General features: G+C 39.7%; 1 protein-coding gene across 1 annotated transcript in view; it reads right to left on the reverse strand.

The window, feature by feature from the left end:
• Positions 1–26,236, reverse strand: part of NOX4 (NADPH oxidase 4) — a 204,142-nt gene that overhangs the window by 114,863 nt on the left and 63,043 nt on the right. Inside the window, exons 9-11 of the mRNA XM_056114562.1 lie at positions 23,420–23,636; positions 19,263–19,427; positions 19,066–19,128 (exon numbers count right to left, since the gene is read on the reverse strand). Of these exons, the coding sequence (XP_055970537.1) occupies positions 19,066–19,128; positions 19,263–19,427; positions 23,420–23,636 (445 nt within the window). The remainder of the gene's footprint in view (positions 1–19,065; positions 19,129–19,262; positions 19,428–23,419; positions 23,637–26,236) is intronic.

Consider the following 26,236-nt stretch of genomic DNA (forward strand, 5'->3'; position numbering starts at 1 on the left):
CCAGTACTTCTGCTCTTCTCTCTTTGAGGTCTTCCTTGATCGCATCTCTGCACTGCTTTGCAAGCTCGTAACGTCCGAGCTTGCAAAGCAGTGCAGAGATGCGATCAAGGAAGACCTCAAAGAGAGAAGAGCAGAAGTACACTGAGAACTATAAATATAAAAAAAGAGAAAACAACATATGTTTGACGAGAATGAAAGAACTGTAAAGAAGCCTAGAAGAAATGTAAATTGAAAAAAAGAATAGAAATTTGATTCAGTGAAAATGTAAAGATTGTGCAGTTCCAATGAAAACTGCATGGAAATTTCTTTCAAACATAAAAAAACAAACATTTTATAAAATCAGTTATAACTCTCCTAAGCATTGATCCAGAGGATATGAAGAAACCAAATTCAAAATATGTTTAACCCCCCCATATTGATAGTGATTTTTTATAAAGGCTCAAATATGGAAGCAACATAAATACCAAGAGTCAGATGACAAAAGACTCTGTGGTACAGATGCACAAATAAAATAAAACTGTCATTTTGAAAGATGAAATGTTGCCATATGGGAGCAAATGTGTAAATCTTATATTGATCATGATGTATGGAGTTATAAGATAAAGACAATTAACAAATTGTTTCAATCCTACATGTGTCATTTCAAAATAACTGATTTATCTCATTACCAACCAAATTGGCAAAAACTGGAAAGAAAACAACTTCTAGATTACATTTTTCTTTTTTTTTTTTCTTTTTTTTTTTTTTTTGCTTTTTGGGTCACACCCAGCGATGCTCAGGGGTTACTCCTGGCTCTGCACTCAGGAATTACTCCTGGCAGTTCTTGGGGGACCATATGGGATGCCGGAGATCGAACCCAGGTCGACCGCATGCAAGGCAATGCCCTACCCGCTATGCTATCACTCCGGCCCTAGATTACATTTTTAACTAAGAATGTTCCAGAGGGAAAGGAGAAAATTGGAGAGAGTGAGTAGGGGTTCTTCTGATTGTTAGTATAGTGATGGAAATTCGGCAGTGGGAATAGCTGAAATTATACACATGCTTAGGTCTGAAGCTAAATCTAACCAGATTACATAATGTGGAGAAGTGATGAATTGATATAAGCAATTTTGAAAAGAGATCTAACTTAGAAAAAGGAATAATATCGCTATTGGCAGATGACATGATAATATGTTATCCTTAGAAAATCCTAAGAATGTCACTAAAAGATTAGAAAGAAGAAATCAATATAGTAAACTGGTCAGCTACAAAAGCAAAAGATAATGCTTGGTTTCATTTGCTTATGTAAGCAATAAACCAGAAGAAAGTAAATCAGAAAAGCTATTTTATTTACATCATCATATATAATTATCTAGGGTCCAGAGAAATAGCACAGTGGGTAGGGTGTTTGCCTTGTATGCAACTTAACCCAGGTTCCACTCCCAGTATTGCATATAGTTCCAGACCATTGCCAGGAGTGATTCCTGAGTGCAGAGCCAGGAGTAATCCCCTAGCAACAAAGATTAACACCTGATGAACACCAGAGCATTGATGGTATGGCTCGAAAAATAAAACAAAAAGACAAAAGCATAAAAATAAAAAATAATTATCTAAAGAAAAAGCTGAGTTGTACAGTTAAAATTATAATTGTGGGAGTGTGCAGAACTGAATCAACCTATATGGAAAATTGTATGGAAATTTCTTGGAAAATTAAGAATACAATTCTTATATGATGCAGTTCTACCAATTCCTGGCACCTAAATTCCAGACACAAAAATATTAACTCAATGTTTTTCCATTTGACCCCCATGTTCATTTCAATTCTTAAGACAACAGTCAAGGGTAGCACTGCACTGTAGCTCTGTCATCCGTTGTTCATCGATTTGCTCGAGCAGGCACCAGTAACGTCTCCATTGTGAGACTTGTTGTTACTATTTTTAGCATACTGAATTGCCACAGGGAGCATGCCAGGCTCTGCCGTGCGGGCAGGATACTCTTGGTATCTTGCCGGGCTCTCCGAGAGGGATGGAGGAATTGAACCTGGGTCGGCTGTGTACAAGGCAAAGGCCCTACCCACTGTGCTATCGCTCCAGTAATAAATAGCCAAGGGTACTTGAAACAATCCAAGCATATTTGAAACAATCCAATGGTTGAATGAGATCAAGAAGTTGTGGCATAAATATACATAATGGAACCCTATGCAGCTGTGAAAAAATATGAAATCATGTTGTTTGTTGCAAAATAGGTGGAACTTGACTCAGAAGGAGAGAAACAAATGAAGAACGGCATTTCCCATATGTGGGATATAAAGACACACAGCAAGGGAGCAACAAATCGCCAGCAGCAACACAAGTAGAGAGCTGGCCACAGCACGCGGGGTGGAGATAAAAGGCTTCTTTGACACTGCTGGAGGGGAGCAGGAATTCTCTGTGGGGGTGCATTGGTGTGGCGATGTACATAAGCGGTGGTAGGGAATGGTAGCGTGAATCAGAGTGCCTCCAATAAGAAACAAATGTAGCAATTAAAAATATATATAAAACCACTCTCCCTTGCATACATGATAACACGGTATGACTGGACTAAACAGGTAACACAGACAGTGCTACAGTAAAGGAGTAAGGGAGTTGGAAGGGCGATGCACCTAGACCCCAGTGAGCAGCTTCCTGCCCCTGCAAAAGCAAAAGTCACCTCACTCCCTACTATTTCACCTCAGGGAATGCCAGAGTCACAAAGGATATTCTCTCCAAAGACAAAGAGAAGTAGGTTCTATTGTGTTCCCCTGCCCATTTAGGGGACTGCAACAAAAGTGATGTAGAGGTACCAACAATCGTGAAAACAGTAGGGCTGCACTGCCTGTCCATCCCGAGGAATGCAGCTGATGCACCATGCTGTGTCCATCCCAAGGAACACAGCAGGTGCCTTGTGCCCTGTCCATCTCAAAGAACGTAGCTGATCTATCATGCCCTGTCTATCCCGAGGAATGCAGCTGGTGCACTATGCCCTGTCCATCCTGAGGAACGCAGCTGGTATACTAGGCCCTGTCCATGCCAAGGAACAGAGTTGATGCACCATGCCCTGTCCATCCCAAGGAACATGGCTGGTAAACTATTCCCTGTCCATCCTGAGGAACACAGCTCATTTACCAAGCTTGTGATCAGTTTCTAGTAAAAGTCTAGCGCAACAATATCTCAGCATCACAGTCTGTGAAACTGTAGAGTATGAGCTCTAGATTGCCATGCAGGCCCTCACAAAATGAAACCCTCACCCCTAGCCTTCACGGTGCACTCAGACACAGTGAAGAAACCTGGGATGCAGAGGGGAAAACAAGACTAGGGTAAATCGCAAGCAAATAAGAGCTCTCCTATCTCCCTGAGAGGACTTCAAAGTGAGAGTGGTAAGAAAGTTTTCTCGATTAAAAAAGGCAGTAAAGGAATATTCCAACAGGAAAGAAATTATGAGAAAAACTCAACAGGAATCACTGAAGAACACAGATTACAAACATAACAGTTGGGTTGAACAGCAGAATGATACACAAACAAATGGGTCACTGTACTTTAAGATGGGATACACTAAATCACCAGCAAAAAAATAGAAGGGTAAAAGAATTAAGAAAAATGAGTATATATAAAGCATACATTGTCAGCTTTTATTTAAGAGGAATAACATTTCCATCATTAGAAATTTCTAAAGGAAAGAATAGAGAAAATGGGGAAGAATTAGGTTCAAGAAATTATAGCTAAGAACTTTTCCAATCTGAGGTTTGAGTCACATGTCTCAATCAAGAAAACTCTATGCATTCCGAACAAAATAACCTTAAATAGAAGTCCACCAAGACAAACTGTAATTAAAATGGCAAAACTTATGCATTCATTAGTAATAAACTCTTTCAGGGAAAACAGGTACATTAAGCAAGGCAAGAGGATAGTTCTCTACTGTCTTTGTTGCTTGTGTCTGATTCGATTCTAGTTATAATCTAATGAACGATGCTATAACAAGTTTGAATGATGGGCAGAAACATTCAGAACCATGGAATTTGATAAAACTTGTGTCTGCTGTAGAGCCACAATATTGGAAAGACATAATATTCAAGAAATCTGTCCTGTTACTTGGTGAAGCATAAAGAGGAAAATAAAAAATAATAAGACTATTCTAGAGTAAAATAGAAATGGCATCTTGAGATAGCAAGATCTAAGAAATAACGTATAATTAAAGGCAGCCCTCCAAAACTCACAGAAAATATACTCAGGAAAACATTTCTGAAGTCAGTGTCATGGAAAGTTCTGCCTATGTTTTCCTTTATATTTATGGATTCAGTTCTTAGATCCATTTTGAATTAACCTTTGTGTGAGATATGAGAGAGACAGGGGCCAGCTTCATTCTTTTGGAAGGGGCACATGCAGAAGAATCACTGTCAATGATTCCCAGAGAAAGTAAAATCAAGTCACAGTGATATAGCACATCACATCAGAGAAGGAAGTACTTAAAAAATGTCCAGAAATACTGCATATCATTATTTATTCCAAAACTTAGTACAATAGCAAAGAAACAGAATCAACCTAGGGATTAAATGAATAGATTATGAAGATGTGGAATTTATATATATATATATACATATATATACAGTAATACTATACAATTGCAAGAACAATGACATAATGCAATTTTCTGCAAATAGAATGGAACTGGAAGATAGCATGTGGAGTAAAATGAGCTAGAAAAAGGACAAACACAAGATGATCTCACTTATTTGTGTGTGCAGAATAACTATACAAGGGAATGTAAAGTAGAGAAGGGAGGATTCCTAGAGCACTCTTGGCCCTAGGGTGTAAGGATGGAAAGGACAGAGGGGAAGAAACTGAATGGGGAAGGAAGAAGATGAGAAAGGAAAGTACCTAATGGGTGAGAAATACCATGGGCCTCAGGCATATTGATAATGTGGGGGAGTGGTATAGCTGAATACACAAACCACAGGCTCAATAACACTGAAAACAAAATATTCAAACTACAACCACCAAATTTTAAAATGTGCTTATCGAGGGGGCAGGCTAGCAAGGGACGAGGTCGGGGCTGGGGTAGTAGGGTAGGTAACTTGGGAAAACTGATAGAGGGAGGCTGACACTCGTGGTGGAGATTTGTGCTAGAACATACCATGTCTAAAATTAAACTACCACTAATTTAGTTCTTTGAATTTTAAAAAATTAAGTTAAAAAAATGTTCACTGGGGCTGCAGCAATAGCACAGCGGGTAGGGCACTTGCCTTGCACGCGGCCAACCCAGGTTCAATCCCTGGCATCCCATATGGTCCCCCAAGCACCGCCAGAAGTAATTCCTGAGTGGAGAGCCAGGAATAACCCCTGAGCATCACTGGGTCTGACCCAAAAAAGAAAAAAAAAGTTCAGAAACATCCAGTGCTGGTTATTTTACAGTGAAAAAAGGAGCCATCAGTCACCATTAGGGAGATTATTATCTGGCTCAGACTCTGCAGAACATCGTATGCAACATTCTCAAAAAGTTAAAAGTATGCCAGAGTTCAAGGGTTTGAACGCATGCTTTACACTCCGGCAGTCAGTGTTTGATCTGCATTGCACAATCCTGAGCAAAAAGCTGTGAGTAGCCCCTGAATATCCTTGGGCATGGACCAAAAACTGAAAAAAAAATATTCTGCATGACCCAAAATTCCACTCCTTGGCATATGTCCCAAGAAAAACAACAAATAAAAGGTCCGTTTAAAGAGATATGTACACTCCTATGTTTATTACAGTCTTATTTACCATAGTCAACATATGGAAACAATCCAAGTTTTCAACTACAGATGAGTGGATATAAAACTCGAGGTGTATACATACAATATATACTTAGCTATATGAAAAGACGAAATCTTGAAGTCTACTGCAACTTGAGTGGAACGGAAAGGTACCATGTTAAGTGAAATAAACCAATAGGAGGAGGGAGAAAAAAACGAGATGATCTCATTGGTCTGTGATTTATACAGAGACTATGGACCGAACATGATTGCCACTCAATGCCTCTTTTGCAGACCACAATACCCAAAAGGAGAGAGAGAACAAAAGGGAATGCCCTGCCATAGCGGCAGAGTGGGATGAGGGGGTGGGGGGGTGGGAGGGATACTGGGATCCATAGTGGTGGAAAATGGGCACTGGTGGAGGGATGGATATTTGATCATTGTATAATTGAAACCCAAGCACAAAAATTTGTAAGTCTACAACTGTACCTCATGGTGTTTCACTAATAAAAATTAATTAAAAAATTCAGTAAATGACCTCTGCTAAATTATTTTATTTACTCTATTAACAGCAATAGGAGTTTTATTAATATGACTGCCCTATGTTGTTTGTGAAGATGATTGAAGATGATTGACAGTGCAAAATAATTAATAATACAACTCTCATCCAGGGAGATCTGTGTTTGTATCTTACCTGTCACACTTAACAAGTATTTGATTTTTCAGGCAGCAAATTACACTCCCCACCCCCCTGCAAAAATGGTGGAACATTGGCACAATAATTATTGTAAATCAAAAGTTGTTCACTAGGAATATTTACTCCTAAGTACCCCCTTGAATTGAGCGTTAGAATCTTACCCAAAATCTGTATACTTTCCAGCAATAACCAGTATATCAAAGAAATATATATATATATGCACACATATGATTTTTATATGTTAATATAGTACATATATATCTAGCTAAAAGTTATCAGTCTTCATGAGAGGCACCTTATTTGAGTTCCTTTCCCTTTCTCCTTGATACCCTAAGCCCCTATTCCATTCCACAGATGAAGATTTATATACTCATAGCTTAGTATCTATGTATATTGTTTGCATACATGTTGTCAACATTTTCACCTTTAAATATGTCTAAATTTTATTATCTCATGAGGTATAGAAGAATCCAAAGAGGTGTGGGAAATTTCCTCTCCTAGGGTATTTAATTTCTCTTTAAGTCACGTTTTCTCTATTATATAACATTAATAATACATGTCTTATAGTACAATAGTAGGAACTCAATGTTTTCAAAATTTGTGTAAGAACCTCCTAGATACATAATTAGTAGAAACTATTATTCCGAATAAAGACCAAAAAAGTGCCCATACATTTTGTGGGACTCAACATAGAAGAAACTGCTTTGTTTTGCCGTTAGTTTAAAGATGCCTTTTAGGGAATTACCCAGTAAAAATTCTTAAGAACAATGTATTTTGCAAACAAGTGCCAAATAGAAGTAATTGGACAAAAAAGAAGAAAATGAGAGGGAAATTTTTAATTTACAAAAAGGTAAAATATAAAATTTGTCTAGGAATGTTTGCTTTACTAAAATTCATTTCTTGGGGCTTGAGTGATAGTACAGCAGGTAGGGCATTTGCCTTGCACGCAGCCAACCCGGTTAGATTCCCAGCATCCCATAGGGTCCTCTAAGCACCACCAGGAGTAACTCCTGAGTGCAAAGCCAGGAGTAACCCCTGTGCATTGCTGAGTATGACCCAAAAAGCAAAAACAAAAACAATAAAATTCATTTCTAAGAAGCACCTTCATTTGTTTTTTTATTATTTTCCATAAAAATAGAACTACCCTGGGTATTGTAGAGTAAGCAAGCTAGCAAGCTCCTGAAATATGGCCAGAAGATAAATAATTCCCTAGGTCTATGGGTAGTGCACGGTACACGAAAATCTGATAAAAATAATTTTCTTTTCTTAAAATTTACTTGGAAGCGACCTATTCATTTTTTGTAGTTGTTGATCATTTGTTGTTTTGGTCTTGAAGAGATATCTAGATATGCTCAGCCTGTATCCCTAACTTGTTGCTCAGGTATTATTTGGAACCACATAGTACTGGAGATCCAACCTAGATCTCCGCATGCAAAGCATCTACTCAGACATCAAGCCGTCTCTCCAGAACATGGAAGGATACTTTTGTTATAATTAAAATATCTGAGATGCAGTTCTTCTTTTTTTTAATTTTATTTAATCACTGTGAGATAGTTACAAGTTTTCATGTTTGGGTTACAATCACACAATGATCAAACACCCATACCCCCACCAGTGCACATTCCCCACCACCAATATTCCCAGTACAGCCCCCCTTTCCCACCCTCCCCCTGTCTGCATGGCAGACAATATTGCCCATACTCTTTCTTTACTTTTAGGCATTAGATGCGGTTCTTCTGAAACAAATAAACCTTACATTGAAATTTAATAATCAAAAGCTTTAAAACATGGTAAAGGGAAGATCACACTGCTGGTGGGATTGGTGTTAGAACATTAAATGCATAGAACAACTGCATCATGAACAACTTTGTAAACCATAATGTTTAAATTTTAGAAAAATTTAACATTTATGGATAGATATTACAAAAAATTTAATTTACCAAATCATGAACTATTTCAACCTAAAGGCTGCTAGGCATACCTATGAAATTTTTAGAGCACTTTCAGATAAGCACAGAAACGAGGCACAAGTCAATTTATTTTATAAAGCCTGCATTTGGGAGAAAGGAGATAAACGTGACCTGTCTCTCACCAGATGTTTCCCTTCTATACGAAAGCTCCCTCCAACAATTTTTGCTGTAAGTACATGCCCCACTGTCAGCTCTGCTGCAGAGAAACAGTCACTGTGACCTTAACACTCAGCCACCAGTTGAGCGCAGAACCCCTCCTCCAGGCCCCCACCCAAACTCACCTTCATATCAACACTCTAACTCCCTGTTCTGGAGCCTCACCTTCCAATTAAGAGTGACTGGGGGAAAAGAGAGTCTAAGAAATTGCCTCGACCTAGATGTACCCCAAATGATTATATAATTGATACTTTTCTTCGTTGGGGCAGGAAGGTGTCTAGGCCCACCCAACGTTGCCCTGGGACACGTGCAGCTGGCTCTGTGCTCGGGAATTCCCCACTCCTCGGGGCTGGCTCCTGTGCAAGGCAGCACCTGGACCCTAAAGTACCTCTCCAGCCTCCACTCTTTTGGCAACTGTAGAGGACAGCGAGACAAAAGTTTTCATTGATAGAATACAAAGCACCATAGCACAGTCCACTGTCCTTCCACTGTTCATTGATTTGCTCAAGCGGACCCAGTAACGTCTGCATTGTGAGACTTGTTGTTACTGTTTCTGGCATATCGAATACGTCATGGGGAGCCTGCCAGGCGTTGCTGTGTGAGCGGGATACTCTGGGTAGCTTGCCGAGCTCTCTGAGAGGGCTGGAGGAATCGAACCCGGATCAGCCAAGTGCAAGGCAAATGCCCTACCCACTGTGCTTTTGCTCTTGCCCCATCGAATACATCACGGTCCTCCCGCTGTTCATCGATTTTGCTCAAGCAGGCCCAGCAACATTGTGAGACTTGTTACTGCGTTTGGCATATTGAATACGTCACGGGTAGCTTGCTAGGCTTTGCCGTGCAGGCGAGATACTCTCGGTAGCTTGTTGGGCTCTCCAAAAGGGGCGGAGTAATCAAACTCGGGTCGGTCATGTTGGCTGCATGATAGAATACATAATAAAGACTAATCTACTTTTGTCAAATGTGGGCAATAAGCACATGGACTTTCATATACTCTTCTTTCCTATTTCATGTATACTAAGAAATATATAGTTTTTCAAATAATCCAAAATTTCTTTTCCTAATATGACATTTTAAAATGCCTTCTTTTGGGTCGGAGCAATAGTACAGTTGGGTAGGACATTTGTGTTGCATGTGGCTAATCTGGGTTTGGCCTCCGGCATGCCATAGGGTCTCTCAAGCACTACCAAGAATAGTGACATACTTACAGTAGAGAGCCAGGAATAAGCCCTGAGCATCACCGGGTATGACCCAAAAAGCCAAAAAAAAAAAGAATGCCTAATACCTTCTTTTATTATTCTATATGCCTGTATTTAACTCTATAATTAAGAATTATTTCCAGGACATGCTTCCTGCTATAAATCTAAAATATGTTTGACTTTTACTCTTTAATTACAGATCAATAATACTGAAAAAAATAATTTCCTATAATCTCAAATAAGCCAAACTTCTTAAAATACTTTAAAAGAAATTGGCAAGTGTGCCGAGTGAGCAGAGCCAGGGAACCTGAAGACCCCTTTCTCGGCAAGAGTGCCCTCTGAGCACCTAGGCTAAGGGGGAACCCCGCAGTCTCAGGAGTGCACCAGAGAGAACTGAACTGCAAGCCCCACACGGGCACTGGAGTGACCCCCTCACAGGTACAGCAGAGGCAGTGGGTGTGGTGTCCTAGGCAGCGGCCACAATTATCTTTCCCTTTCCCAGAGCTTTGTACTCTACACCTCAGCCTGCATTACCTAATTCTGACAAGGACAGCCTGGCTATCCGAAACACATTAGGCCAATAATCCACTAGCCTGTTCCAACCAAAATACTCCAAACTCACCAAAAGAACGATGAACACAGGAATCTGAACAAGCCTAATGTAAACACACACACACACACACACACACACACAAGAACACATCCCCTGAAGCTACACTAGAGCCCCCACATAAGCCACATAGGAGCGAGCACCAAAGAGGTAGTATCCCAAAAGGGGGAAAAGGAGACCACCACTGTCTGAGCCCATCTAGAATCCCCCCTCACAGAGAAGGGGGGGGTCACTGAGAATGAATTGGAGGGACCCACCTCCATACTACCAGAGCAACATGAAGAAACAACACAGATCCCCACCACAAGAAGTGGATGAAGAAAAGAGCCCTGAAGCCGCAACAGAGAATTCCCACAAATATAGTCTCTCTGATAAAGAATTCAGAGATGAAATGTTGAGAATGTTCAATGAGCTCAAAGAAACAGTGGAACAGACATCTAGCAAATTAAAGGAGGATATGAAAAAACAGTGGAAGACAGCCAAGAAAACACAGGAAGAAATAATAGAAACAAGAAAGCTACAAACATAAGTGTCACTAATAAAAGATTTGGTAGATGAAATAAAAAATTTAGTAGTTGCCCTCAACTGTAGAATGTCTACAGCAAAGATAGAATCAGTGAGCTTAAAGATGAGCCGCAGAATGCATACAGGAAACAACTGTCATTGTCACTGTCTTCCTATTGTTCATCGATTTGTTCGAGCGGGCCCAGTGACGTCTCCATTGTGACAGTTGTTACTGTGTTTGGCATATCCAATACATCACAGGTAGCTTGCCAGGCTTTGCTGTGCGGGCGAAATACTCTCGGTAGATCGCCGGGCTCTCCGAGCGGGGCAAAGGAATCAAATTTGAGTCAGCCGCATGCAAGGCAAATGACCTACCCACTGGAAAAGATCTCAAAATAGCTCTATGGCGAATCAAAGACCTAGTGGATGAGGAACAACAAGAGGAACAACATAAAAATCATCAGAGTACCAGAAGGACAGGGAGGCAACCCCAATGAAGCAGCAACAGGAAAAGATATCATTGCTGAGTAGTTTCCAGAGCTGGAGAATGCAGGCATCCAGATCCAAGAAGCCCTTAGGGTATCAGCTAAAGGAGACCCTAAGAAAAAGATTCCAAGATGTATCATAATCAAAATGATGAATACCGCAGACAGAGACATAATACTGCAAGCAGCAAGATCAAAGAAAGAAATCACATATAAAGGAGCATCCCTTAAGTTTACAGTAGGCTTATCAGAGCAAACTTTCAAAGCCTGAAGACAATGGTGGGATATAGTGAAAAAACTTAATGAAATGAATGTCTCACCAAGAATACTTTATCTGGCTAAACTTTCACTGGGACTCAAAGGAACAATACACTATTTTATGGATAAACAATAGCTCAGGAATTTTATAGACTCAAAACCAACCTTAAAAGGACTAAAAGGGCTGCAGTAAGACAAGATAAATCCCTATAAGCACAACAATACTCTACAGAAAGATGACACAATGCCCCATGACAATAATCTCTCTCAATGTCAATGGTCTAAATGCACCAAAGAGACACAGAGTGGCAAAATGGATTTTAAAAAATCAAAAAAAAAACTGAATCCAATCTTATTCTGCCTACAAGAAACGCATCTGAAGAGTCACAGCAAACACAGACTCAAAGTCAAAGGATGGAAAACAATCATTCAAGCAAACAACTCCTTCAAAAAAGCTGGGGTGACCATACTAGTATGATACTAGTATCAACAACATAGATTTCAGGCTAAAAAAGATTAGAGGGGACAGCAAAGGCCATTTTTTAACAATCAAGGGATATGTACAAGAGGAAGAAACCACACTCCTAAACATATATGCACCCAATGAAAGGCCAGCACATACTTAAAATAACAGCTAATATACTTGAAGGAGGACATTGGTAGCAACACAATAGTAGTTGGAAACTTCAACACTGCCTTATCACCTCTTGATAGATGAATAAGACTAACACTCTGCAAGGAAGTACTGGTTTTGAAGGAAGAAATGGAAGAGAGAGAGCTAATAGATGTATACAGGGCTTTTCATCCTCCCAACATCAAATACACATTCTTTTCCAGTGCACATGAAACATTTTCCAAGATAGACCACGTGCTAGCAGTAAATCTTGGAAACAAGATAAAACAAAAACAAAACATACCTCAACAGAATCAAGAAGATAGAAATTGTATCAGCTATCTTTTCAGACTATGATGCACTGAAGATAGAAGTTAATCACACACAGAAAGAGAGAATCAAATCAAACACCTGGAAATTAAACAGCTCAATGTTGACAACCTGGCAGGCTACCAAATGTAACCTGCCCACACGGCAGAGTCTGGCAAACTCCCTGTGGCGTACCCAAAATGCCAAATACCAGTGACAATGATGTTTCTCATTCTCCTAACCTTGAAAGAGCCTTGAATATGGCACTTTTTACAATCTCAGGGCTAGGATGAAGGAGACGTTACTGGGGCCTGCTCGAGGCAATCGACGAACAACAGGATGATCGTGATCGTGATGTTTAATGAGTGGGTCAGAGAGAAAATCAAGGAAGAAGTCAAAAGATTTCTGGAAATAAATGAGAACAAAGACATGAGCTACTAGAACATGTGGGACACAACTAAAGCAGTATTAAGGGGAAATATTATAGCTCTGCAAGTATTTCTCAGAAAGGGTTAAATAGCCTACACACATAACTTGACAAGACTGCTTACTATCACAGAAAATGGCCAAAAAAAGGGGGGGGGGATCCCAAGTCAGGCCGGGGGGAATGAAATAATAAAACTTACAGCAAAAACGACATGAAAATCAAAAAAATAATCTGAAAGATCAATGAAACCAGAGCTGGTTCTTTTATTAAATAAACAAGATTGATAAACCACTAGCAAAACTCACAAGGAAAGAGAGAGAGAACCCTAACAAACTGAATCAGAAATGAAAAGGGGAACATCACAATAGAAACCAAAGAAATCCAAAAGATCATCAGAGATTACTTTAAAAGTCTGTATGCCACGAAACAAGAGAACCTAGAAGAAATGGCTAAACTCCTGAACTCCTATAGCCTCCCAAGGCTGAGCAAAGAAGATTTGAACTACCTGAACTATCAAAGAAATTGAAACAGTAAACAAAAGTCTTCCCCAAAACAAAAAAGCCCAGGTCCAGATGGATTCACTATCAAATTCTTCCAAACATTTAAAGAGGAGCAATTGCCAGTCCTTTTCAAGCTTCTCCAGAAAAGTGAAGAAACAGAAACACAAGCATGCAGTATCTATGAGGCACATACCACTGTAATACCAAAAGCAGACAAGACAGCACAAAAAAAATTACAGGCCAATATCCCTGATGAAAACAAACGCAAAGATCCTCAACAAAATATTATCAAATAAAATCCAACGACTCAAAAACAGATCACACACCATGACAAAGTAGTATTTATTCCAGGGATGAAAAATTTGCTTAACTTTTGCAAGTTAATTAACACAATCCAACATATCTGTAGCACTGTAGCGCTATCCTACCATTGTTCATCGATTTACTCGAGCAGGCACCAGTAACGTCTTACAACAAATTATGAGAATTGCTGTTACTGTTTTCATCATATAGAATATGTCACAGGTAACTTGCCAGGCTTTGTCATGTGGGCAAGATACTCTCGGTAGCTTGCCAAGCTCTCCAAGAGGAGCGGAGGAATCAAACTGAGGTCAGAAGCATGCAAGGCAACCACCCTACCCACTGTGCTATTGCTTCAGCCTATCATGTCAATAAAAGAAAATATAAAAACATATGATTATATCAATAGATGCAGAGAAAGCATTTGAAAAGATCCAGTATACATATCTGATGGAAAATCTCACCAAAATGGGAATTGTAGGAACTTTCCTCAATACAGTCCAAGCCCTGTACCACAAGATCATGGCAAGCATTATCCCAATGGGGAAAAACTAAAACACTTCCTCTAAGATCTGAGACAAGACAAGGATGCCCAACCTCACCACTTCTGTTCAATATAGTACTTGGATGTACTTGCCATTGCAATTAGAGAAAAAAAGATATTAAGAACACCTAGATAGGAAAGGAAGAAATCAAGCTCTCACTATTTGCAGAAGACATTATACTATACTTAGAGAACCCTAAAGCCTCTACCAAGAAACTCCTAGAAACAATAGACTTGTATAGTAAAGTTGCAGGCTATCAAATCAATATCCGAAATTCCATGGCTTTCCTACATGCAAATAATGAGAGAGAAGAAAGTGATGTGAAAAAAAGCAATCCAATTCAAAATCATGCCTCTGAAAATCAAGTACCTCAGAATCAGCTTAACTAAGAAGGTAAAGGACCTTCACAAGAAAACCCTACAAAATGCTACTTCACGAAATAAAAGAACAGGGAGTCATGGACATGCATCTCTTCCTCATGGATTGGGATAACTGACATTGTCAAAATGGCAATACTCCCCAAAGCATTATACCGATTCGATGGGATCTCTATAAGATACCCATGATATTATTCAAAGCTATTGATGAAATACTTCTGAAATTTATATAGAACAACAAGCTCCCACAAATAGCTAAAGCAATTCTTGGGGGAAAAGATGGGAAGCATCACCTTCCCCAATCTCAAACTGTAGTACACAAAGCAGTAATAATTAAAACAGCATGGTACTGGAACAAAGAGAGATCTGCAGACCTATGGGACAGGGTTGAATACCCTACACACACACACCGTCAAATGTATGATCATCTAATCTTTGATAAGGAATCAAGAAATGTGAAGTGGAGCAAGGAAAGCCTCTTTAATAGATGGTGCTGGAAAATTGGTCAGCTACATGCAAAAAAAATGTGCTCAGACCTCTGCACAAAAATCAGAACCAAATGTGTTAAAGACCTCGACATCAGATGAGAATCCATCAGTTACACTGAAGAAAAGGTTAGCAAAATCCTTCAAGGCATTGAAGCTAAAGATATCTTCAAAGACAAAATGCCATTGACAAAATAAGTGGAAACAGAGATAAACAAATGGAACTATCTTAAATGAAGAAGCTTCTGCACCTCAAAAGAAACAGTGACCAGAATACAAAGACAGTAACAAAATGGGAAAGGATATTCACCCAATAACCTTCTGATAAGGGGTTAATATCAAGGATAAACAAGACACTGGTTGAACTCTACAAGAAGAAAACATCCAACCCCATCAGAACATGGGGCAGTGAAATGAACAGAAGCTTTCTCAAAGAAGAAATCCAAATGGCCAAAAGGTACATGAAAAAATGCTCATCACTAATCATCAGGGAGATGCAGATCAAAACAATGAGATGTCATCTCACACCACAAAACTGGCACACTTCCAAAAGAACAATAGCAACCAGTGCTGGCGTGGACGTGGGGAAAAAGGGACTCTCCTTCACTGCTGGTGGGAATGCCAATTGGTCCAACCTTTTGGGAAAAAAATATGGACGTTTCTCAAAAAAACTAGAAATTGAGCTCCCATTTGACCCAGCAATACCATTTCTGGGAATACATCTTGGAGGTTCAAAAAATACAGTAGAAATGACATCTGCACTTGTATGTTTATTGCAGTACTATTTTCAATAGCCCAAATCTGGAAAAAACCCAAGTGCCCAAGTAGTGCCCAAGTGGCTAAAAAAACTTTGGTACACAGTGGGATACTATGCAGCTTTTAGGAACGATGAAATCATGAAACTTGCATATAGGTTTATCAACATGGAGAGTATCATGCTAAGTGAAATGAGTCAGAGAAGAGAGGGACAGATGTAGAATAACTGCACTCATTTGTGGAATATAAAGTAACACTATAAGAGACTAACACCTAAGGAAAGTAGAGATAAGGGCCTGGAGGATCGTTCCATGGCTTGGAAGCTGACCTCATATTCTGGGAGAAAAGGCAGCTGAGAAAGAGAATGGACCACTAAGTAAATGATGCTTGGAGGGGTCGCTCAGGATGGGAGATGTGTGCTGAAAGTAGACTATGATCAAATATGATGGCCGCTTATTACCTGTTTCGCAAACCATAACACCAAAAAGGAGAGAGAAAGTAAGAGGGAATGTGTCTGCCACAAAGTTGGGGGTGGGAAAGAATGAGGTGACAGGAGGGATACTAGGAACATTGATGGTGGAGAATGGGCACTGGTAGAGGGATGAGTACTAGATCATTGTAGGACTGTAACGTAATCACAGAAGTTTTTAGGTCTATAAATGTTAGCTCATGGTGATTCATTAAAAAAATGGGCAATCTTATTATCTCCTTTTTCATTCTCCCTTTTACTTTTTATTACCATGGAATATCCATATGGAATTTATAAGCACAGAGACATGGAAATATGTCCTGTAATTATCATAACTGATGTATATTTCTTCTGGTAGTAGTGGATTCAGTCATATGAAAATAGTTTCACAATTCAAAAGACATTCACATCCAAGAATTTATTAATCAAATTGATCCTTAAACATCACGTATTCAATATGCCAAACACAGTGACACCAATGTCTCACAATGGAGACGTTACTGGGCCCGCTCGAGCAAATTGATGAACAATGGGAGGACAGTGCTACAGATCCTTAAACATGCTGTTATGCCTTACAAGGGCAAGCCTATAGAAAGCCATGCAGTCTCTACAAGCCCTATTCCTCTACTCTTAAAATAAAGAGTATTTACATGGTTCCACAGCTCCTGAAAACAGCTATGTCCTCAAGAAGCCAAGTTCTATAACCCATGAGGGCAAAATGATTTTCCTGTTCCTGACACAAAATAAGTCTCCTTCACTCAAGTAAGCCATCCACTCAGAACCAGATGAAGAACATAGAATAACTATCCATCGTCATCAGTGGAGAAGCAACTGTAAATTAATTTTGTCTTCATAAAAACTAAGTGTTAACATCTTTCAGTAATGTGGTATGTCATTAATTATTCCACTGGGTGTAAAGCTACATTGCCTTAATCTTAATAAATCTGCTATATATAAACAGAAGGAAAATTTTAAAAAGAAAGCAAAATGAACAAATGAAAGAAATATTTTAAAACAATACTATTAAATTAGTTGCATGTTTTTCCAATTATTTGATGCTTATATTTTTCATTTTTTATCCAAAACTGGATTTTTCTTGCCTCATTGTCTTTACAAATACATGATCTCAAGGAGTAAGCTTACATTAAAAATAAAGATCCTGTTAATCACCAAAATCTATGTGCATGTTCTACCTGTCTTACCTTCATTAGTTCATTTGAACACAAATTATATATGTAGATATTTTTTATTGCAATATTACATTGGGAAATAAATACACAAAAAGATGAAGTGACTTGGTCAAGATTTCTAGTTCAACTTGATTAATATATCATATCTGAAAGTAGTTCCCACTCTAAATATAACTTCAGTGCTACATCTCAACAAAAATAAGTTATTTTCCTGTAGCAACTCACATAATTTTGTCAATTTTATGTGTTTTTCCTGAGATGGAGCAATAGCACAGCCAGTAGGGCATTCGCGTTGCACGCGGCTGACCCGGGTTCGATTCCTCCATCCCTCTCCAAGAGCCCGGCAAACTACCCAGAGTATCCCGCCCACACGGCAGAGCCTGGCAAGCTCCCTGTGGCATATTCTATATGCCAAAAACAAGTCTCACAATGGAGACGTTACTGGTGCCTGCTCAAGAAAATAAATGAACAACAGGAGGACAGTGCTACAGTGCTACATTATAGGCTTATATTCCTTTCACAATGAAAAAGTAATGTTAAGGTGTGCTGCTAAGCTAAAAATATGTCATTATATATATATATATATATATATATATATATATATCTAGTTCTATACCTGCTCCTCATTTTCTTTCTCCACTATATTCTGCCTCAGAGCCAATTACACGGGACGTTTTCTATTCTTAACATTGTTGGTACTTTCTTTGATTCCATATCAACACAGAATAAATGATTTCATCTTAATATTTTTTACTTTAATTTGACCAAAATCAGATATGATTATCAATGGTACATACATTTATGTTTTGTATCTAATAAAAAGAAATGTGCTGATATCTAAGAAATTTACTACATTCTGAATTAACACAGTAGTTCTAATAAATAATAAATAAAGGCCCTCCCGTTGATCGTCGATTTGCTCGAGCGGGCCCAGTAATGTCTCCATTGGAGACTTTGTTGTTACTGTGTCTGGCATATCAAATACTCTCGGTAGCTTGCCAGGCTCTCAGAGAGGGGCGGAGGAATCGAACTCGGGTTGGCCATGTTGGCCGCTTGTAAGGCGAACGCCCTACCCGCTGTGCTATCGCTCCAGCCCCGTCGATTTGCTCGAGCGGGCCCAGTAACGTCTCCATTGGAGACTTTGTTGTTACTGTGTCTGGCATATCGAATACTCTCGGTAGCTTGCCGGGCTCTCCGAGAGGGGCGGAGGAATTGAACTCGGGTCGGCCATGTTGGCCACGTGTAAGGCAAACGCCCTACCCGCTGTGCTATCGCTCCAGCCCCGTTCTAAATATACAAATTTTAAAGTTCAAATGTAAAATCTAACACAGCGATGAATATTCTAGACAGGTATTTTATATTTCTTTATAAAAGATGGCTTAGTTAAGCACTGAGGATAGATTTGCAAACTTGAGTTGTTTTTAGAATGAGATGAAGTACACAAAAGAAATAAAGAGGTACATTTAAGTATAAAACAATGGAACACTGCTTACCATTGTGAGGGTGAATGGGTGATTTTCCAATGCAGATACACTGGGGCAATGTAGAATAATATACTAAAAAGCAACAAACAATGTTGAGTTAATGAAAAAAAAAAAGAGTTCAAATATTCCAATCAGAATTGTTTAAAACCATATACAAATTTATAAGTGACATTTAAAATGTCACTTCTTGCTAAAAGTGGGCTCACCTGGCCAGGCCTAGCTTTAAAATTTTCTTTGATCATCTGAATTTCCATGACATTTGCCGGGTGGCTTGTGACCGAGAGAATGGTGACAGGTGTGTTGCTCCGGATGCACCTGTAGAGCCTTTCAGCACAATACAGGCAGAGGGGGCCAGAGATCCAGATCCACGTCTGCTGGAGAAGTTTGAAATGCACTTTAAGAGATACTTGTACTGCAGGAATTGTTATATTTTTATTATAATACAGTAATAACATTTTCATCTGTATTCTAAATAATCATAAAAAATTAAGCAAAAATGTTGACTGAGAAGTATTTAAATAAGATTAAAATATAAATAAGAGGGATCAGAGAGAAAGTACAGTAGGAAAGGCACCTTGCTTTGCACACAGGAGACTGGAGTTTGATCCATGATCAGTGGCACCCCTGTAGGTCCCTCAAGCACTGCCAGAGTGATCCCTGAACACAGAGTCAGGAGTAAGACCTAAGCATCGCAAGGTGAAACCCAAAAGAGAAGAAGAAAGAAAAAGGAGGAGGGGTTGGAGGAGAAAGAGGATATGGAGGAGGAAGATGATCGATGTCAACATCTACCATCAAAACACTGCTCAGAGAGGGTATGGTGCCGCCAGCAGGTCAGCCTGTACCTGTCAGACAAGTGCATCAGCAGCCTGATGGCACCATCAGACTTTTGTTACAAAAGTAACAAAAATTGCTGCTGTGCCTTTGGCCAGACCCCAAAAACTTGGGGCAAAGTTTACCAGGAAAGTAAATGGCCAAAAGTTAAGTATGTGGGAGACACACCCACAAACCACCTCTGGCTCAGCTATATAATTGGAGGCATGGCCTCTCTGGTTCCTGATTGAACTGCTTAACGGCCATGATCCCAGAGACTTAGAAACGAATCTCGGAACCCAGAGGCTTTTGGCAGAAATGCATCCTGTTCCTGCAGTAGGTTACTGGCGCTGGGCCACTCCAGGTGGGAATAGGTTTTGAGCCTTGGCCTGTTCCCCCTGGAGGCCTGGTGACCAACATCCTCCAGAGGCCACTGGACAGTCAGCTTTGGGCCTGTAGTGACGAGACACACGGGGCTTCACCAGATAGGGGTGGAACCGGCTTTTTCCTTCCCATCCAACGAGACCCCAAGTCGTGACCTACAAACAGCCACCTGATCAAGCTGATTAACAGCCATAATTACAGAGACTCAGAAACAAATCTTGAAACCCAGCGGCTTTTGGCAGAAATGCATTGGGACCGCATACAAGGTGGCCGCCACCTCAGAGCTTATAGGAAAGCCAGGTATGAGCTGGCGGTGACGGGGCAACTGCAGTCTCATGGGAAGGGGGTCAGTACTGGCTCGTACTTCATGCCCTACTGAGGTCACGAGTTGCCCTCCACGAGCGACCCTCCGGTACGGCCATGGCTCCAGAGGCAAAAGGACTTAGTCCAGAGCCCAGCAGCTTGCAGCAGATAAGTGAATGGTCCATGCGTTTAACTATGGCGCCATGCCTCCCTGGGAGGGAAAGGGTGTTGCTCCCTTCCACCTTTCCCCTCAACCCACCCACCCCCAGCAGCAAGGTGGCTGCCGCCTCAGAGCTTATAGGAAAGCCAGGTATGAGCAGGTGGTGATGGGGCAACTGCAGTCTGATGGGAAGGGGGGCGGTACCGGCTCATCCTTCATGCCCTACCGAGGTCACGAGTTGCCTCCCACGAGTGGCTCTCTGGCACAGCCATAACACTAGACGCACAGAAACCAATCTCGTAATTTTCTGGCTCTTTGCAGAAATCCAAAATTGCGCAGCCACGATAGCCATGTAATAGACATTATGTGATCCTCATAACCAGCTATAGAAAGCAAAGTATTTCACAATGCCTTTTCAGCAATTCTGATTGTTGGGGGGAAAATTCTAAACAATAATGGTGCATCTTTTGTCGAAATAATGAATGTAATCAATGTAGAGAAGTGTTAAGTAGAAATCATCTGCCTCACAGGCATTGGCAGGGGTTAGATGGGAGGGGGGGTTTAATGGGGTTCTTGGTGGTGAAAAATGAGTACTGGTGAAGGGAAAGGTGTTTGATCATTGTATGACAGACTTAAACCTGAAAGCTTTGTAACTTTTCCGACAGTGATTCAATAAATAAATATAAGAAGAAAAAAAAACACTGCTCAGAGTCACTGTCACTGTCACTGTCCTCCCGTTGTTCATCAATTTGCTCGAGTGGGCCCAGTAACGTCTCCATTGGAGACTTGGTTGTTACTGTGTTTGGCATATCAAATACATCACTGGTAGCTTGCCAGGCTCTGCCGAGCGGGCGAGATAGTCTCGGTAGCTTGCCGGGCTCTCCGAGAGGGGTGGAGGAATCGAACTCGGGTCGGCCATGTTGGCTGCGTGCAAGGCAAATGCCCTACCGCTGTGCTATCGCTCCAGCCCTACTGCTCAGAGTAAGAATCATTAATAAGGATACATTGTCTTGATCTTTCAGTATCTTTATGTGGACACAGAAAATACATTCAGCACATAGGCAATATCTTTCTCTGAAAAGATAAGAAAGGGAAGCTAAAAACTCAAATAAAACTGAAGTTAATTTAGGAGAGGAATGGACTAATCAAATTTGCTTTTCAAAAACAAACAAACTAGGGAGCAAGCACGTGGGTCAGCAAGAGAGCACATGCACCCACACGTGAGTGTACAGATCTGTCAGGTGCCTGAGCTGCATGGTACTCTCCACCACTTTCCAGGTGTGTGTGGCTCAGTGACCCCTGAGCATCCCAGGGCGCAGTTCCCATGACAAAACACACACACAAAATTCCAAATAAAAAAAAAGAGAGAGGAAACTATCTTAACTATTTTAATTCATTTCATGTTCAAACATAATGTATATACAATGTAAAATATATACTTGTAACATATCTTTAAACAGAGGCTATACTACATGCGTTATTTACAACTTCTGTTCCACAGTAAATAATAAGAACAGGAAAAAAATTAGAATTTAAAATGTGGCAGTTCCACACATGCATGGGATGAATAGATCGTTCCATCTCAGGGTTGCATTCTACCATTCTGGTAAGAGAGAAAACCTCTGGGCTGGAGCAATAGGACAGCAGGGAGGGCACTAGCCTTGCACATGCCCAACCTGGGTTTCATTCCCAGCATTCCATATGCTCCCCTGAGCACATCCAGGAGTAATTCCTGAGTGCAGAGTCAGGAGTAGCCCCTGAGCATCACTGGGTGTGACCCAAAAAGCAAAAGAAATAAATAAATTTAAAAAATAAAAAATAAACAAAAAGCAGAGCAAACTCCTGAGGCCAACTCTCTGACACTACGGTATCTCACCCTCATGGCCTGCAGACTCTAAATAAGACTAAGCAAAACAAAATATGATGGTCATTTTCTAACACTTATTTATATAAGGTATTACAGATCCTCCACCTTTCATGCAGATAATAATACCTAGTATTCATATATGACTGACTTTTTTTTTTTGCTTTTTGGGTCATACCCAGTGATGTGCAAAGGTTACTCCTGGCTCTGCGCTCAAGTATTACCCCTGGCAGTGCTCAGGGGACCATATAGGATGCTGCAATCCAACTCATCTAAAATTTATTCCTCTGAGGAATCCCCTCCTTTTCTTCATAAAACAAATGCCCAATGTCATATTATGTACTTCCATTACTTATAAACAAAGAATTTAGGGTATAATTCTCACAAGAGCAGCTCCTAGTTATTTTGGAAAGATATTTCCAAAATTAAAGCTATATACTTTGCTTGTATGAAGTATCAGTTTTCGGGTATTTTTTTTTTTTGGCTTTTTGAGTCACACCTGGCGATGCACAGGGGTTACTCCTGGCTCTGCACTCAGGAATTACCCCTGGTGGTGCTCAGGGGACCATATGGGATGGTGGTAATTGAACCCAGGTTGGCCGCGTGCAAGGCAAATGCCCTTCCCGCTGTGCTATTGCTCTTGCTCCTAGCTTTTGGGTATTTTATTTGGTCAAAACGGTTTATGCATTTGAGTCAGAAAATAACTTTCTACAAAAACATTCAATCACTCTATTCTTCAATAATTGCTAACACACTTCCAAAATATACCAAAAAGTAATATTGGTCAATTGTTTGGGGAACATAGATTTTGCAGAAACTCTTTAAGATAGAAAGAATCTGACCTGTGGAAAGTTTGCTTGAAATCTGGGTTCCTCCTTACAAATCTTCTTAAATGTTTTCTGGGTAAGTTCATCTGGTTTTGAAGATCCTTGAGGGAAAGATTCATAGAAGTATTCTGAGAGATAATCCAGTGAGTGAGTATTCTGGTAATGGGTTCCATTAAGTTTGATGCAGCCAGGTGGGTGGGTATCTAAATTAGTCTGGTATTTCAGCAGTCCTCTAAGATTAAATTAAGGACAAAAAATCAGGTAAATGAAAGAGAAACTGAAATCAGTGATGCAGTTTAAGAAACTAAGCTTTCAATTTTATATAGTATCTCATCAAACTAAGATATAGAATCATAGTATCATATAGAATTTTCGACCAATTTCTTTCTATAAGTGCAAAGCTAGAAATATAAACCACCTCCAAAAATTAAAGCTACAAATGCATGGTAAGGAAGAACATGTACAGTTACTGCCTTTGACAGTCTTTATCTCAAGTCTACTCAGCAATCATACAAATTTTTAAGTCAATAAATATGTTAGGATGAGTGATTTTTACAGTATTTTAACACAAATGGAAAATCACAATAATTCTATTTTGTTTGGCTAAAACTAGGTAAGCCATATGTGCTGATGAATATAAAAATGCAAAATAAACACGATGAGAAGAACTGGAAAACACACCTCCTGTAGTCCCAAAAACAAGCAGCACATACAATAAAGACACTAAACTAGTTCACGTTTTCAATTTCTTCCCCAAAAGCCTACATATAAGGTTCAAGACGATGAACAAGACAGGAGACATAAAGCTCTAAAATGATTTAACAGCGTTCTGACTTTCACAGTAACAAAGTGTTTAATGTACCACACAGGTAAAGCCATCCTGTGGGAGACTGCAGAACATCAAAGATTTAATATACAAAAACAATGCTACAAAAACACATCTTAAAAAGTTTCAAAAGCCTGGAAATATTTCAGGTTTAATTTTATTTTTTAAGATATTAAAATTCAATTTACCAAAATTATTTTCTGACTTGCTAATGGGGTATTTTAAAATTATCTTTCATGTTACCCCAAATTAATTTGTTCTTTGAAACTTTGTATTTTGACCTTTCCTTCTCAACCAGCCCAAGGGCGTCACCCTCTCAGGCTAGCCACCCTCCCTTCACCTGCCGGATGACCACAGGGCGGCAGGAGCTGAAGTCCTCTCTGAATCCAGCAGGTGTGTCAGCTGACAGCCAGACCTTCACAGACTCCTCCACTCACACCACAAACGCTCTAGTGGCTTGGGGGAAGCTGTGCTTGCTTAGTCTCTGTCCCATAATATGTCCATCATAAACCTGGTATGTAAATGGGAAAACCAGACCTCCACCTGCCTGGCACACTGAAGTATCAGGCCACTTCCATGGGGCCTGGAAATCATCAGAACAACAGAGAATAATAAGTAGCTCCTTAGTATAAAAAATAAAATTATTAATTAGATCAAGAGAAATCTAGAGCTCAACTGCCAGTAACAAACCACGAAGAGGGGAAGGTCAAAGGACAGCGAAAGGATTCAACTGCAGAGGGAGACGGGCACAGCAGTCCGGCACCATCGCAAGCAGCTCAGCAAAATTCTCAAGCCTTGAGGAAGAACTCAAATCAACACTATAGGCAATGGCAATGAAAATTAAACAATCACCGGAAAAGCAATGTAAAGAATTCAAAGAATAATTGACTCAAAATATCAAAGACTCCAAATAAATTTAATTGAAAAAACTAAAGAACACAAAAGCTCCCCCGAGCAACAGAATTCTGAATGCAGAGAATGTATCAGCAAATGTGATGCCGAAATATAACCCAACAGCAATAATGAAGTGACAAAAAAGAAGCAAAAGAATGGAAGAGAATTTAAGATTCTTAACGGATAACAGCAAGAGAAATAATCTCTGAATCGTAGAAACATCACAAGGAGAGGAAAAAGGGAATGGGAAAGAACTACCAGCAGAAAAAAATAAAAGTGGCATTTCCCCAGGCTCTGGAGAGAGGCTTTTGCATAAATTTAGTAAGTCCAGAGTTCCAAACAAAACAGATTCAAATGGAGCAACACTGAAAGACACAGTAATCAAAATAGAAAGAACCAAGATAGACAGATTACTTAAAGCATCATTACAGAAGAAAAACCTCAAGTACAAGGGAAATAATGTAAGAATCACAACAGATCTCTCATTTGATACCATAAAACCAAGAAAAGAGCAGAATGACACATTCAAAGTACCGACTAAAAAAAAAGAAATCTTAAAGCCTGGAGTCCATTACCCTGCAAAGCTATTATTTTTATTTATAATTGAGGGAGGGATTAAAAACCTCAGATATAGAAGAACTGGTGACATTTGCTACAACTAAAACAACCCTGCAAGAATTGCTGAAAGGCCACTTATAAAAACAAAAGACAAATTTCAAAGGTTACTGAAACACATACACACACACACACACACACAGCAACACAGCTATTGATTATATCAATAAAATATCTGTGTTGATATATTGATTATATCGATATAAAATATTGATATAATGATTATATCAACACAGATACTGACTAAATCAATTCCCTTTCTGAATATAAACAGACCAAACTCTCCTATAAAAAGTCATGGAGTACTGAGTAGATTAGGAAACAAAATCCATCTATTTGCTGATATACACCTAATTCACAGATTGAATACTTCTTGGTCTACTATTCTCTTATTAATATATATATGCACCAATAGTAGGATAGAAAAGTTTATAAAGCTTCTGCTCATAAAACTAAATAAATAAACTAGCAGAGACACAACAGTAGTGGGAGAACTC

Source organism: Sorex fumeus, unplaced genomic scaffold (genome assembly GCF_029834395.1).
Source record: "Sorex fumeus unplaced genomic scaffold, SorFum_2.1 ptg000026l, whole genome shotgun sequence".
NCBI classification, from domain to species: Eukaryota; Metazoa; Chordata; class Mammalia; order Eulipotyphla; family Soricidae; genus Sorex; species Sorex fumeus.